The 15,123-nt window shown below is 35.2% G+C and overlaps 1 protein-coding gene across 1 annotated transcript in view; it reads right to left on the reverse strand.

Annotated features, from left to right (window-relative positions):
• Nucleotides 1–248: 248 nt before the first annotated feature.
• LOC102149353 (uncharacterized) overlaps nt 249–15,123 on the reverse strand; it is a 315,161-nt gene continuing 300,286 nt past the window's right edge. Inside the window, exons 21-22 of the mRNA XM_070245788.1 lie at nt 5,412–5,558; nt 249–3,296 (exon numbers count right to left, since the gene is read on the reverse strand). Of these exons, the coding sequence (XP_070101889.1) occupies nt 5,421–5,558 (138 nt within the window). The 3' untranslated portion in view covers nt 249–3,296; nt 5,412–5,420. The remainder of the gene's footprint in view (nt 3,297–5,411; nt 5,559–15,123) is intronic.

The following is a 15,123-nucleotide window of genomic DNA, read 5'->3' on the forward strand; positions in this document are numbered from 1 at the left end:
ATTTTTCACCTTTTCAGTAGGAAAGTATTTTTACAATTAATGTCCATTATTGGTAACAGTCTGGAGAAAAATTTTATCTAATTACCATTTATGGTTGAAGTGGAAATTGGTATAATATTTCTGAAATACAATTAATATATATTAAAATTTAAAATGAGCTAGCCATTAATTTAATAATCTTATTTCTAGAAATTTATTCTTTCTTTCCTTTCATCTTTCCATTTCTTCTTTCCCTACCCCTTTCTTCATTTTTATTTCTTTTCTTCTTTCCTTCATTATTTGCTTAGCCAATCTCAATAGCTAATATGTTCCCTTCATCATCTCTGCTATTCCTCATGACAACCCTGTGAAGTGGACACCGATATAATCCCACATGAGAGGTTTGTTGGAACTACATTTGATGCCTCATGAAGCGGGATTGTTAAGAAAACCACGCTACATATACACATCAATCATAGAATTCGTTGAATAACTGAGGCAGGGCAACCAAGACCATTCAAAGAAAGGCTGAACTGAAAGTATATAGTCAGCCTCGGAAGAAAAAGAACCTTAGGTGCATTACCTAATAGTAATTTATCTTTTGGAGCTCAGCTGATGCCCTGTTAAGCTGTCTTTCTGACCAAACAGCTGTGAACATCCCATGGGGTCAGCTTAGGACCAGGTAAGCATTGTGAGGAAGGCCCTCTCCAGGACTGAAGTGGATAGAGTGCATCAGATATTTGGATATTGAAGATATTCTCTCCAATCATGCAATCCCAAAACCACGTATACTAATTATATTATTGGATTAGCAAGTACTATTTGACATCTCTCAGTGACGTTGAGTAATTTGTCCAAGGTCACATAGCTAGTAGGTTATGCAGCAGGATTTCAGCCTGGATGAAACTCCAGAGCCCCAGCATTTAACCACCATGCTGTACTCTCTCATTCATTCATTCATCCATCCATTGATCATACATTTACTGAGTTCTTATTATGACACAGACATTGGAGAAATTATCCTTAAGGAATTTAGATTCTTTAGGAAAGATTTCCTGCTCCTCTCAGGGTTTCAATAAAGTAAGAAAATCAATAAGAGAAAGGCCCCTAAATTCCAATCTATCCCGAGGCTTCACAGGTCCTCAGGTCCAAGATCAAGCAGACCCTCCATCTGCCAGGTCTCTGTGTTCATGACACAAGACCAATGGCTCACTGTGTAACACAGATATTTGATCCTATTTAAAGCATTGCAGACATCGGTAGAATAAGTAAAAATTCAATATATTTCTGTAGGGCGGTGGAACTTTTCCTGCATCCCTGGAGGGAGTGTCCAATGTTACCTTCTTCACCCTTGAGTCTATCTGTTCTCCCCACCCGCGACTCCTCATTAGTCACAGAAAGGAAAACATGTGTAAATGCACGGTATTCAAAAGAAAAGAATTTGGATTAAGAAAAAAGACAAGACTTACTTTATTTCACTCAGTCAACTACTATTTAGTTAGGACCTACCATTTGCCAGGGCTCTGAGCTGCTATAGCAGCTTTTCACAAAAGTCTCAAACTCAGTAATAGCTGTTTTGAAGCTATTGGAAGGAATTCCTAGTAGTAAGAGTTCTCATCTGGAGTGTGATTTTCTCATCCCTAGCGGGGTTTAAGATTAAGCTGGATGGTCAACTGATGTAGTGGAAGGGATTTGTGCTTCGCATAGGAAGTTGAACTAGATAACATTGTGTGTGTGCATATGTATGTGTGTGGGTATGTGTAAGTGAATTCTTAGTGACTAAAGTAAAGAGAAAAGGTCATTTTGGAAACATCTTGAATAAGCATATATAAACTGAAAAGGCCATAGTGCCATCAAGCCTTTTTCCTTCACTTATCCAAGCATTATCAGTTGATTTATTTAATAAAACTGAGGACCAAGAAAGACTGGAAATACAGCTTCCAATAGAAGGCTCTCACGCTGTGATTGTTGAAGTGGTAAGTAATTTGCTTTTAACGCTGGCACATACCGCTTAGCACTATATTTAACTGAAGGATGAAAAGCACTCATTTTTCATCCACTTGCTTAACTGACACTTAGTGTAATCTATCTATTGTCACTGAGCTTAATATAAAGAACATTTAATAGATCTCACTTTTAAATTTATAGCAAGCATCTAAATTTTTAATTCCTTCTTATTTATATTTTTATTCCTTAATAGAATTTAATTTCAAATTGATAATCTATTTAGGCAATATGAGCACAGTGGGTACTAACAAAAAAGATCTACCAAAAGGACATTTTTAATGTATAGTTTTCAATTATAACCATATTTTGCAGTGTCTCTTATGTCTATATGAGAAAATGTATCAATCTGAATGACACAAGTCAATTAGTAACTAAAAAATATAATACTAGAAATGAATTACCAATTAAATCATTGAGAAAATATGAGTTTATAAGCAAAGCAATTGTTTTACTAATAGACTTTTGAAAAATAATTATTAGCATTATAAATTATCCTCATTATACTGAGAAAAACTAATGATTGAATACACAGTGAATATATATATATATATCTTAAATTTTGAAATAACTGTGTATAAATATGTGTACACTGATAAGGGGATATTATACTGGGGACTCGTGTTAGAACTCTGTTAGAAGCATTCGTTTACAAAGACCACCCCGTCTCTCCTTACCTGTGGAATTATTATTTGCAGAAGTGCTATAATAGGGCCATATAAAATGAGAGGAATTGATTGTAAGGATAAAAAGTTCATTTTTTCTTTTTCTATTTTTCTCTTAAGAACCTCACCATACATGTACATCCAAAAAAATCTAAATAAATAGGTCATTTCAATGCCAATGCAAATGCGGTATTTACTTCAGAAGTGAGACAATACCAAAATCTTATTTCAATTTTGGACTGAGTTACAGCGCTGAGCCCAGGAACATTAGAAAGGTCCTTTTCAACAAAAAGAGAGAACTCTTGAAAAATCGTGTTAGCAAACCTCTACCCACCATACTTATATACATATATGTATGTCTACCTAATGTCGAGAAAGTCTTAGACTAACTCGTATGTTGAATCAGTTACTTTATACTTAATGCTCAGTAGATAAGTTCAACGGCAAGGAAAACAAATATAACACAACAAAAGTAACAAAACACTCTATAGACTAGCATTTTAAAATACTGAACAACTCATGCTTTGCACTAATGTAGCAGGAGACTCCTTAGATTAGGAAATGTGCTACGGCCATGGGCATCCTTCAGGGGCCAGAAAATATTGTTTTTTTAATTTATCCTCATCCTTCCATTGGAGCCACCAATTCCTAAAGGAAACACACAAAAAAAGAAAAATATCAATTGACTGATGATCTCTGTATTGTTCATTCAATTCACTGTCGTGTAGTACGTTAAATATAAAGTTAAGTGAAACTTGGCCTATCAGTTTATTCTTTCATCCAACAAAAATTTATTGAGCACTTACTAGTTCAAAGGATAGTATTAAGGCCTGGGAAGGGTCACAGTAAATAAAGCAGATGATCCCTTCCCTTATAGAGCTTAAACTTTAGTGAGGGAAGTATGATAAAAGTGACAACCCTACAAAATAGATAGGTATTTTTATTGATTCAGTTAAGCAAATGACAGCTAAGTAAAAAAACTTCTATATCACTTATTCAACTAAATTTGCTTTATCCATTTGACCCAATAATTTAATGAAATACAGCTTAAGATGCAGAAATCTACTCAGGTATACATATACAGTTATTCTTTCTCAGTGTATTTTGGGATGATACCGGTCTATCATAGAATTTGTTTTATGGTATCTGGCCCCATTTCTTTTTAGCCTTCTTTATACTATAAATGAGAACATAATAAAGACATGGCCCAAATCTGCACCCCCTTCTCCTTCACACCATCTTTCGAACGGTAAATATTTATTGAGCCCCTGCATAGTGTCAAGCACTATTCTAAGATCTGTTAATAGGAAGACACATTTGAAAAATTCTCTGCACGGGTAACTAAAGGCAAAAGCATGTAATTAGAATACAAAACTGTTTAGTGAAAGCGGAGGTAAGTGCCTGGTGGTCAAAGCTATGAGTAATTATACTTGTAAGAGTGGAGGTGAGGAAGGAAAGAAGTGAGTGATGGCGACATTCAAATATCATCCTGAAGGAAGAGTCTAGATGCCTGAGGTGTGTAGGTGCAATAGTTTAAGCTATTAAAACATGTTTAGTATGTTTATTAGTTTCTGTAAAGTTGACATCTGTTGACAGCTTTTCGTGTATGTTGATCGTCCATCAATAACAATAGAGGATGAAAAGTATAGACAGTACATACATATGCTAATTTCCACAAAGGGAACATCTAGCATAACCCTGAATACAAATGTCTTATGTTAGACTGGAGATGTCATAATACACAATGAATAAATGCGGGGATTGAAAAATCACCAGGATCGGGTATGTTCACGTGCTTTTCAGTTACAGGTATCAATTTTGATCCCTGTAATAAACATTGCCTTCTGATTGGGAGAAGCGGCTAAAACATCTGCTCACCCTTCCTTAAAGGTGCAGAAGAAGATCAGAGGGAGGGCCTAGATAGCCACTGTATGTATTGCTCTATAATGAGGACAAAGGATTCTTAATGGCACAGGATTTTTTATGACCCATCGACCCTCTGACAGTTCATTGTCCATTTGTGATCATAAATCCTACTCCAAACCTTCAGTTGAAAGAGAGGAGGGCAACGGAGTAAAGAGAAAAAGGGATAATATAAGAACTGGAAAGGGGAGCATGCTGCTTTGATCCCTTTAGGAAGAGTTGAGCTATATGCAAGGAGTCCAGATCTGAGCCAGCCAGTTTGGAGCTAGTTGTTGTTATTTAGAATACAAAATATATGCTCTGGAAAACGACTCATTCAAGTGACTTGATGCTTTTATTGCTATTTAATTTTTCCATATTTTTCCTTGAAGTTTCTTCTGGAAAAAAAAGGGAAAATTTCCAGCTAAGTGAAAGGCAGAGGGGATTTATTTAAGGTATGTTATAGCATCTTCTAGCCATTTCCCTGATTCCCTCCAAATGAAAGAGTGCCGCTGTAAAAGAATGTGAAAAATGGTATCCTATCCCTGTTCAAATTCCGCCATAGCCAGATAGCTCTTTCTGAGCTAACGAAGATTAGCAGGATTCTACACTCTCTGAAAACATACATAGATGATCATGACTTCCAGCTGTGGTTTCCAGTACTGGTTACTGACTTTTAGTAAAGTATGTACTATAAGGCAGGAGAATGAAAAGAAAGTTGCACTTTGTCTTCTCACCACGACTTGTGCACCACGGTGAAGCTTTAAGAAAACAAGAAGGCAACAGCACCTGATGGCTCCTTCTTAGTTGATGCACTCACGTACACCAATGAGCTGAATATTTAATCAGTGGGAAAAGTACCTGTTTATTTCAATGGGTTCTTTTCATTTCTCTTGATTTAATATCAAAGGAGTCTTCCAGTGTACTGTCCATTTCACTTACATGCTCCTGAATAGCTGCGACCAGTTCACTGGGGATAAACTTTAAGCTGCTGATATCACCAAAAACCTGAAAAGTGGTGATAAAACGGCACGTATTAACTTACTATGTTTCAAAGAAATATTTAGGTGGAATGAACCAAAGCTACAATTTTTTTTCCTGCTTTTTCTCTGAAGATATTACAGCTTGGAAATACCCTGAAATGCCATATTGTTGACCTAATTCTACAGTTGAACAGAAGCTTAAAATTTAGGTTTTATGGTTTGGTTCCATTTCTGACTTTAACAATAATTTTACAACACACCAAAAATACGAATTAAAATTTGTATAATATTTACTAATATGGAACATAGGTCTTAATTTTAGCAACTAAAACACACTTGAAGAGTGAATTATCCTAATTCTATGAAACCAAAAAATGCCAAAATCAAATACAAGACTCAGATTTTCTTTTTTACCTTTAATAACTTTTGTGTGATGAAATGGATTTAAAAAAAAGCTGTTGGGAGAAAATACAGGATGACATTCCTTTTAGTAGGAACTCATCTGTATACACAAGACTAATTATCTTTGGACACAACTAGCAACCATGCCAATATCCTGTTTCATTCGTCACACACAGTTTGGGTTTATTCCTGGGATGTCTACAATAATCATCAATTTCACTGACTTCAGAAGTCTCGCCTACATCTTGCAGGTATCTAACATTTCCAAGCATTCTGCTGGAGAATTTTTTTCCCCAGAACGAATGGCCTCTTGAACTGGAGGTTATCCTGATGAGAAAGACAGGAAACAACACTACATCTACATTGGCAAACTGCGTGCATTTCTCTGGATAGCAAAGAAGAAATCTGCTTATCTGACAAGCTCTTCTTTTGGTTACAGAGCCATTTTCTCTTTATAGAACTACTCTTCCATCTCCTAATGGGGCTATAAATCATACAGCTAGCCAATCAGAAAGCCTCTTTCTGGGGGGTGGGGAGCAAATGAGAGAAGAGTACAGATTAGGATACTGGAAAAGAAAATGTCCTTCCAAGATAACAAGTACTAGGAACGATAAAAGCCTGGAGGTATGGACCATATGAAAAAAAAAAATACCCAAGAATGAAGCCAACACAGATGAAAACAGGAGAGAGACAGAGAAGAAAGAGAGGCAGGGAGGGAGAGATTTTTGATAACATCCTTGGAACTCCTGAATTCAGCCATTCCACCAGAATATCTACCATAATTTCCGCTTGCGTGAGTTAATAAATACCTTTGTGATTAAGCAGAAATAGGTTAGATACTTGACATATACAACTGAATAGTACTGAGGAAAATAAATATCTTTGGACATCTTGATTTTTCCTTTCTTGTTGAATCTCTCTTGCCAAGTCTTCTTCAAGTTCACTGCCCCCACTGGTACCTAAAATTTTCTGGCCCTTTTTCATTACTTGCTTCCCTGTCATTCTTCTTAACCATCTCTAAAAATGCAAGTCAGAATCGCAGGTCTAGAGCTTTGTCCACGCCTCTTGAGATACTTTTCCTTTTAGATCCTCATCTGGTGGATCATGTCAATTGTTCTTGAAACTTCTGAGAGGCACTTTCCCAATTTCAATTTGGGTGGCATGCAGGCTCCACCGGAATTAGGAATTTCAAAATGACAGAGTCAGTTTCTCCTAAGTTTACAATCTGTCTTTGTTGTGCAGAATTAGATTCAGAGTAACATTCAATCATCACTTTATCTTCTAGGAAATGAATTATTGGGATGTCTCCTTACTCAGTAGTATGCCTTTATTGTTAGGAATTCCTTAAAGTGTCCAGGGGATGTGGGATTAGGGATAGTTTTGCTTGCTGAAGATTTGAGGAACTTCCCCCATTATCATCTGAACTAATGACCTGGAAGCATTTCTCTACCCTGCTGCACAACAGCTGGGCCATGGACCAACAGCACGTAGCCTTTAGGGTCACACTGGTCCTTCTAATTTGCTCCTGCAATTTTAACTCTTCCCCTGTCCTCATCACAGCTGCCACCATAAAATATCAAAAACGCACTTTTATAAAATGACTTGTAAGTATATGTGAATATACATCAAATTAACAAATATACGTTGGCCTGATAAGTTTAGAGGGGAGCGAATAAAAATATGACTAGCCTTAATTATGATTGTTAAGGAAACTTACTTGTCACTTCTGTGTTAACTGTTATGCAAGACAGTTCACTTTCCAATTGTAATGTGATTATAAAGTGACCTTAGAATATTTTTAATTTTATCAGTTTGTTCACAGTCATTTATTTCAATTGATTTGAGCTAGAAAAATAACATAACAGTATAATCATATTTCTTATTTTATTTTATGGGTTTCATTGATTATTGGTAAGAAATGTTGCTAGAAAATAAATGTACAAACAACTAATATCTCATGAGAAACTTCTGCTTAATATATGTGATGCTCTGAAAATAAACAAAAATACAATCTAGTCATGTAGCATTTTTTGAAGGTAGAAAATGATGATGAACTATGATATCCATGTGCTCTCATATTTCAAACATAGTACTAGCTCATTAAGTAGTAGAGAGCATAGTTTGTGTGGCTATAGCCAAAAAGGTTGCCAAAATGTTGGGCAACCTTTTCATTCAATGCAGTTGTGGCTATATATTTGTTCATCTTTTCTGGAAGGTAATTTGGATGTGCAGATCTATCTATCTATCTATCTATCTATCTATATATAGATAGATAGATATTACACCTAAATATATAACACCTATATATGTATATATATTTTACACTTAAATATATAACAAATATACGTGTAAATATCTATCCTTTTAAATTCTCACATTCTTTGGTCTAGTATTTCCACTATCAGAATCTAGCCTTATGAAATAATATGGAACATTAATAAAAATGGTCAAGTAGGGAACTCCAAATTCTACTCCTTCATAAAAGCAAAAACAACAACAAAAGATGGTCAAAACTTCTTACAATCAACTTTTTGGGAGGAAAACTAGTTCTGGCACACTATGTGGCTGAGGCTGAAGTCACTGAAGCCACTCAGGACCTCCCCATCCTGGTGTTAGAAATTTATGACTGTGGATGAATAGAGTGCAAGCTTGGGACATCTCTGTGGCATTGCCAGGCAGTGTGACTGACGAAGGATTTCTGCAGAGGTAAAGGATCTATCATGTTGTGTGGCACTAGTGTTCAACACTGACACCCGAGGCCGTGGAGGCAACAGCACACAGGTAAATTCCTTCTGCCTTGTGCTTGAAGCAGGACTGGTCCTCTTTGGGTATAAAGAAGTCCCTGGATTTCTTAGAAATTGCGTGGCTAAAACAGGCCTCAAGAAAGAGATAGTGAATTGTCTGCTAATAAGAGTAAATAGATCCTCATGTGTTTAATCGGAAAAATGAAGTTGATTTTACTTACACTCTCTCTGGTGGAATGGGTTATACCCAGCTAGCCAGAAAGCACCTTGACAAAGCTTCAGTGAGAGGCAGTTATAAACATGGTAAGGAGGACGACAAGGAGGAATAATAAAATATATACAACATTCCGTATAGATTTTAATTTAATTTACCCACTTAATACAAAACTCATGTATGCATAGCACTAATTCACTGACTGCAGCAACACAGCAATATTTGGAAGCCTTGTGAAACCCATTATGGCTCTGTAATGAAATGAAAGTTTTCCTCAGCTGAATTCAGATCCCTACACCTGAAGTACAGCCATCTGAACTAGGGGCAAAGAGGCTATTAAAATTAGATTACAGCTGTAGATTTCAAAAGTAGACCTAGAAATAATACGACACTCTGTGAAAGGAATAGGTTGAATCGACACTATTTTAGAGAAAGGATGTTTTGCATTTTGAAAAAGTAGAGCATGAATGTTAATTTCCTCAGGCAGTTAAATTAGGGCCCACATTGGGATTAATTCTCTGGGATTTAGATGGCGGGGTGTTGGCGGCAGTGGCGGCTGTGTTGATCATCACAACTGCGAAAATTATAAGCCAAAGCACACAGTCCTTTCATTTTTGCAAAAGTGTACTTTGCTTGGTTGTAAAATATTCAATGTTGTTACGATTAAATATCTGAATATTGCTTCTGAAGGAGCAGCTGTCACCTTAAATCTAAAGTCTAGTTTGTTTACTGGCTGTATTTTATATCCTTTAGAAAATGACACAAAATGGCAATAAAATCATTGTAAGTATTCTACAGGGGAATACAAATGCCCTTTGGTTACAGTGTACATATCTTTAACCATAATTCCAGTTTATTTTCCCTGAAATTATGTTAAATATGTAAAAAGCCTTTTCTCATAAAGGTAAAAATGCTAGATGTTTCCAAGTTGTAATTTAGCATTAGTGTCAAGAGTGCTTCAGAAAATAACCTTCTGTTACTGTTTCATTCTTTTAAGTGTCATTCAGCATACTCTACGTCATTTTGCACATAAAATAAACTTATATGATTTTATGTCAGTGTTTCAGAAAATGTAAGTGAGTTTAAAAATAATTTATAGGATACAAATATGTAAAAATAACTGACACTAAGCTGGGTTTTCACATTGTTTTAGCATATTTTCATTAAATAATTGTTTCAGGTAATTATGGAAGAATTTGCTCCATAAGCTAAAAAGGAGAAACTAATACTTCTATATCTGTGGATTATTATAAAAAATCAATACATGTGTAGACAGTTCTTAGATTAATATTGACACAATTACAAAATGCACCCCCAAAAATTTGGTAATATTTCTGCACATAAATATAAGAAAAAATAATTATGTTTAGGTTTTTTCTGCTATTTTTTTTTCAGGAGTGAATTATCTTCAGCTTTTTAAGAAATCTGTATTGGGCAGCCTTGTCAAATGGAGTCAAGATAAAATCACAGATCAGTAGCATCATGGCAGATTCTGAAAACGCTCATCTCCAGCATTGATGTTTGGATACACGGATTTAAAACATATTTATGATGCAAAGACTCAATATTTTTCCAAAGTTATAATAACTTAAGATGAATAAAAATAAGAAGCATGAAAATATTTTTCACATTTAGAAGGTCACCCTTCAAGATATGGTTTCCAAAATCCAGTTCAAGAAGAGAGAAAAATATACAGAAGTAAAAATGAACGTATTTTCATTCAAGGTAAAATATTCAATCTTTATCAATTGTGCAATAAAGATTTAATTCTCCCCCCTCTATAATGTTTATATTAGACATTTAACCACATGTTTTAGTTAATATGTCAAGGCTTATTTTTAAAACTGCTTTACATTTAATATACCTTTTAAAATATTTCCTATGACTTAGAATCCCCAGAAAATTTTTTCTGCACTATATCATATGTCAATGTATATTTCTGATAGATATATGAATATAAGAATAGAATAAATCTTCTTCTATAGCTTTCATAAATTCCAAGTCTTTTGAGATTCAAATGAAATCTAAGATGCTGAAAATTATTTTAAGTGTAGGCATTTTCAAAAATATGTATCTGATCATTCTTGTTTTTAATATACACAAATAAAAAATATGAGGTCCGGAAAAAAACAAATTGTTAATTAAAGGTTGTCTCGAATTATGAGTACAAATGAAGTATAGAAAAATTTAATATTTTATAAGATTGGACAAGAGTAGTTATTTTAGAAAAGACCTGTAGAATCTCTAAAATCTTTCTAAAAATCACATCTCAATATATAACAAATAGAATCAAAACAATTCTTCATGATTTTCTAAGGAAAATAAACAATTATACTAAAATTAACTTAGTCATTGAAAGTTAACATTTTTTATGTGACTGAAATAGCTTTTTAAAAGTAAATAACTACATTTCCTGAAAATATGTCAGAAATCCTTAGTATTTATTTAAAAATTATAGTGTGCTAATTAAAAAAAAGTGCAATTTTTCCTCCCAAAGGTTACCAATAATGTATATACAAATGATAAAGTAACCCTTAGGTGAGAATTGTCTAGCTTAGTTTTCTGAAAAGCAAACCATTTGATAGCAAGTCACATTGACCTAATTATTATAGACAAATAAGATCACTTATTTTGACACATACATATGGGAATAATAATTTTGTCAAGTAATTTTTACAGAGAGAGAAATTCCTATACATATATATGTGTATGTGTGTATATATTTAAATGATTAGTAAATGTGTCTATTTAAGACTTTTCATGGTAGTATGACAGGAAAATGCCTCGTAGTGACATTATTCTAATACTAGTCTGGTAATTGCATTCTTCCTTGTTCTTGTATTGTCATTTTTTAAATACGTTCTTATAATAGCGTCTAAGTTTTAGATATAAGAAAATGATGACCCTCTACAGTTTACTAAAACGGCCAATCACTCTTAGTGAAAGGAAAAGGCAAAATGGTATCAGGCCCTTACTAAAAAAAATCAATACAAGTCGCAACTGTTAAGGTTGAATTTGAAAACCAGGAATAAAAGATATTAGTGGACTTGACATTTTTAGCAATATTTTATGCAAAGCCATAATGATTGCTATTACTACTTCATTTTAACATATATTTCCAATATTGTCATGTAAGCAAATGTGCCAAAAGGACAGACTGGATCATCTTATGCAGGTCTTGGCTACAAGATGTAAAGTGTTCTAATTTGGGGTATGAAAACATGACTTCCTTCCATTTGCATGAATGAATTAATGTTAATATTTTCTTTAGGATAGCCTAAAACTGTGCACAATGAGAAACACAAGGATGGCTTTGTTCCTTCCCATGTGCAATGACTTTCAACAAAAGAAAAAACTGGATGGAGGAGTTTTCCCCTTGGAAATGTTAAGCTATCATCAACAATTTCTATATGTTTAATGATTATTTTCTATAGCCCCTAATTTTTCTGTATTTTCCTATTGATTTCTTTCCCATGTTACTGTGTATTTTTTTCTCTGTGTCTTGCACACACACACAGATTGCAAATTGGTCATTGTAGAAGACGGATATGGGAATTTCCAAATACATTAATAATCTTTTCTGAAAGATATTAAAATAGAAGAGTTAAAGCTGAAAACTCCGTTATTTTGTATGATGTTTTGCCCTGCAATTTATCGATTCAAGGACAAAATGTGCTTCCCCCCGCTTATTCAAAGCTTCATGAAGACTTGCAAGATAATGTTGGTCTCATCTGCCGTCTTCTTGTTGAGGGAAATAAAGGTGAGCTTCAGTCTGTCTACCTGCTCTTTGCACTGTATGGTCACAATTCCAGGAGCAGAAGAAAAATACAGAACGGAGTGAAACCCATTTAATAATAAAATAGTTGCCGTTTTTCGTTTTTGCCTTTCTTCTTCCTGCTGCTTTCTATCAGCAGAGCACTTAGCAATCACTAATTGGTTAATCTGTTATTTAGGAAAGTATTAATATTCTCATTTTGCAGACAAGGAATCAGGCTTCCTGCTGTGCATCTCCTGGCCCTGGGTAAGGAGCTCTTCAGACGGGAGATTCAAAGTAGGTGAGCCCGTCCTCCTGAGGATGCAAGACTGGCCTGGAGCGCACAGCAGGGCCTCTCGGAGCCTCCATCAGATCGCTGAGTTCCTGACTCCCTCTTCTCCGCCAAGACCACCAGGCGACACTGCCTCTAATGACAAAAAAACCCTTCTCCCATTCCACCCCAACTAATGCTCCAAGGACTTTCTTAATTGCGGCGAATACCCTGGGATCAGGAAGCTTATTTGTGAGTTGATGAATCTGCACTACTCTTGCCTGGTTTCTAGGTTTTGTAGCACTAAAAACTTTAGAGTAACTTTGTACTTAAAAAAACCTCAACAGATATTCCTACCTACAGAACAGAGACAAAGCGTCGCTCTGCGGGGAATCTATAAAGTCGCTGAGCTCAGAAGGGATGAAAAAATAGAATTAAGGAGCTGTTCTCCCCTCCTGGTAGACTAATGACCATCCGTGACAAGCGTGGAGGGGATTTTATTTTGTAAAGCAAAATATGTATAATACAATATGTAAGAGCCGTGTCACCTTGGGTCACGGGCCTGGATGAAAAAAATGGCGAATACAAATCCATAGGAAAGGTCATTTGGAATGTAACTTCTGTTTCAGACTGGTGAAATCTGAGCTCTTTAAAAGTGCAGAAATCATTCTGTTCCAAAAGCACGGCTTTCCGCAAAAATAAAAACTTGAAGGTAATTTGCTCAAGTCAAATTGCTAGAGTTTTATTTAGAAAAAAAAGAAAAGGTTAATATATGACCTATATTTCATATCAGAATAAGAAGAGGGTTAGAAATCACTCTTGTCACTAGTTAGAATTCTGTTAAATGCAAAAAGAACTTAGATACTAGATAAGGGTTTAAAACTGAGCATGAAACCTTAGAGAACAGAGTTCAGGTTATAAGGGTGAAGCAAAATTTCATCCATTTTGTTTCATGTTTGTTGCTATATCTAATTTTCAAATAAGTAAGGCTCAGACACAGCTACCTGTTTCTTCCCATACCAGAATATCCAGTCAAAATGTGGCATGGATCTTACAGGCATCTGTAAGCAGGCCTGGTCATTTCCTAAGTATAGGTTCCCTCAATTCCTACACTGTGGGCATTGATGGAATGGATCTCATGGTGCCTAATTACCAATCATGTCGCACAACTTGGCATCCAGAAATTCAATGCAATTTAATAGACTTCCTTGAGTATCAACAATGTACCTAGTACAGAGAAAGGGAACTCAAAGGTAAAGGTTAACTTTAATCCAGATAGTGACTACTTGTAAACCATAATTTTAAAAATCTAATGGCTATTTCTTTAATGCAGAAAGTAGACTGTACCTAGGTGCTGATGTTTTAAATTTCTTTACAATGCATGCATCTTTGGGAAAGATAATGCATAAATTTTATTTCTCACTGAGGTTGCATAAGACCAGTCTCAAATCCCTTCCAGTTTCAGCTTTTATAGCTCAAAAGTTCAGTAATAGACCTGCCAGTACCTGTTAGGGGTCAGGAGAGATATAAGGGAAAGTAGGAAGATTGTTGACTAGACAGACAAGTAGCTGAAAGAAAATTTGCCTAATCTCAATTTGCTCTGAGACTGGCATTGTTTTATGGTTCCTGTTCTCTGGGAGACACAATTAACACCAGAAACACATTTGGACAGGCTAAAGAATAAAATCTAGTACTTGTGATAAGTGCCAGAGAGGGTGCAAAGGGAATAGGCTGGTTTGAAATGGATTTCATAGAGCAGAAAGCAGGTAACGTAAAGCATGAAGAAAGAAGTGGGTAGAGTTTAGAGTACAGACTTAAGAATGAGCAGGACTCTGAGCATTTGCTGGGATCTGAAAAAGGGGGAGAGCGGGTTTAATATTTGCTAGAATCTCAGTTCTACCATTACTGTCATATAATGCTGTGGGAAACACAGGCAATGGAAGTCAGACGGGTCAATGATATCTATTGCCCTACCACTCAATCCTCCGGAAAGTGAGTTTATTTTATTTTAGCATAATGCTACTATTAGTACTTGGAAAAAATGTTTACAAGTTGAATGAATTTAAATTTGCATGATCCATAATACTTTGTAATCTTTATTGCACCTTTTTTAAAAAAGAGCTAAAAGTACTTTGCATATATTATTTCATCAATGTGCCTTGAATCCCTAGGAGGTAGGTAGTCTAAGTGTTCATAACACAGTTT

Source organism: Equus caballus, chromosome 20, assembly GCF_041296265.1.
Source record: "Equus caballus isolate H_3958 breed thoroughbred chromosome 20, TB-T2T, whole genome shotgun sequence".
Lineage (NCBI taxonomy): Eukaryota > Metazoa > Chordata > Mammalia > Perissodactyla > Equidae > Equus > Equus caballus.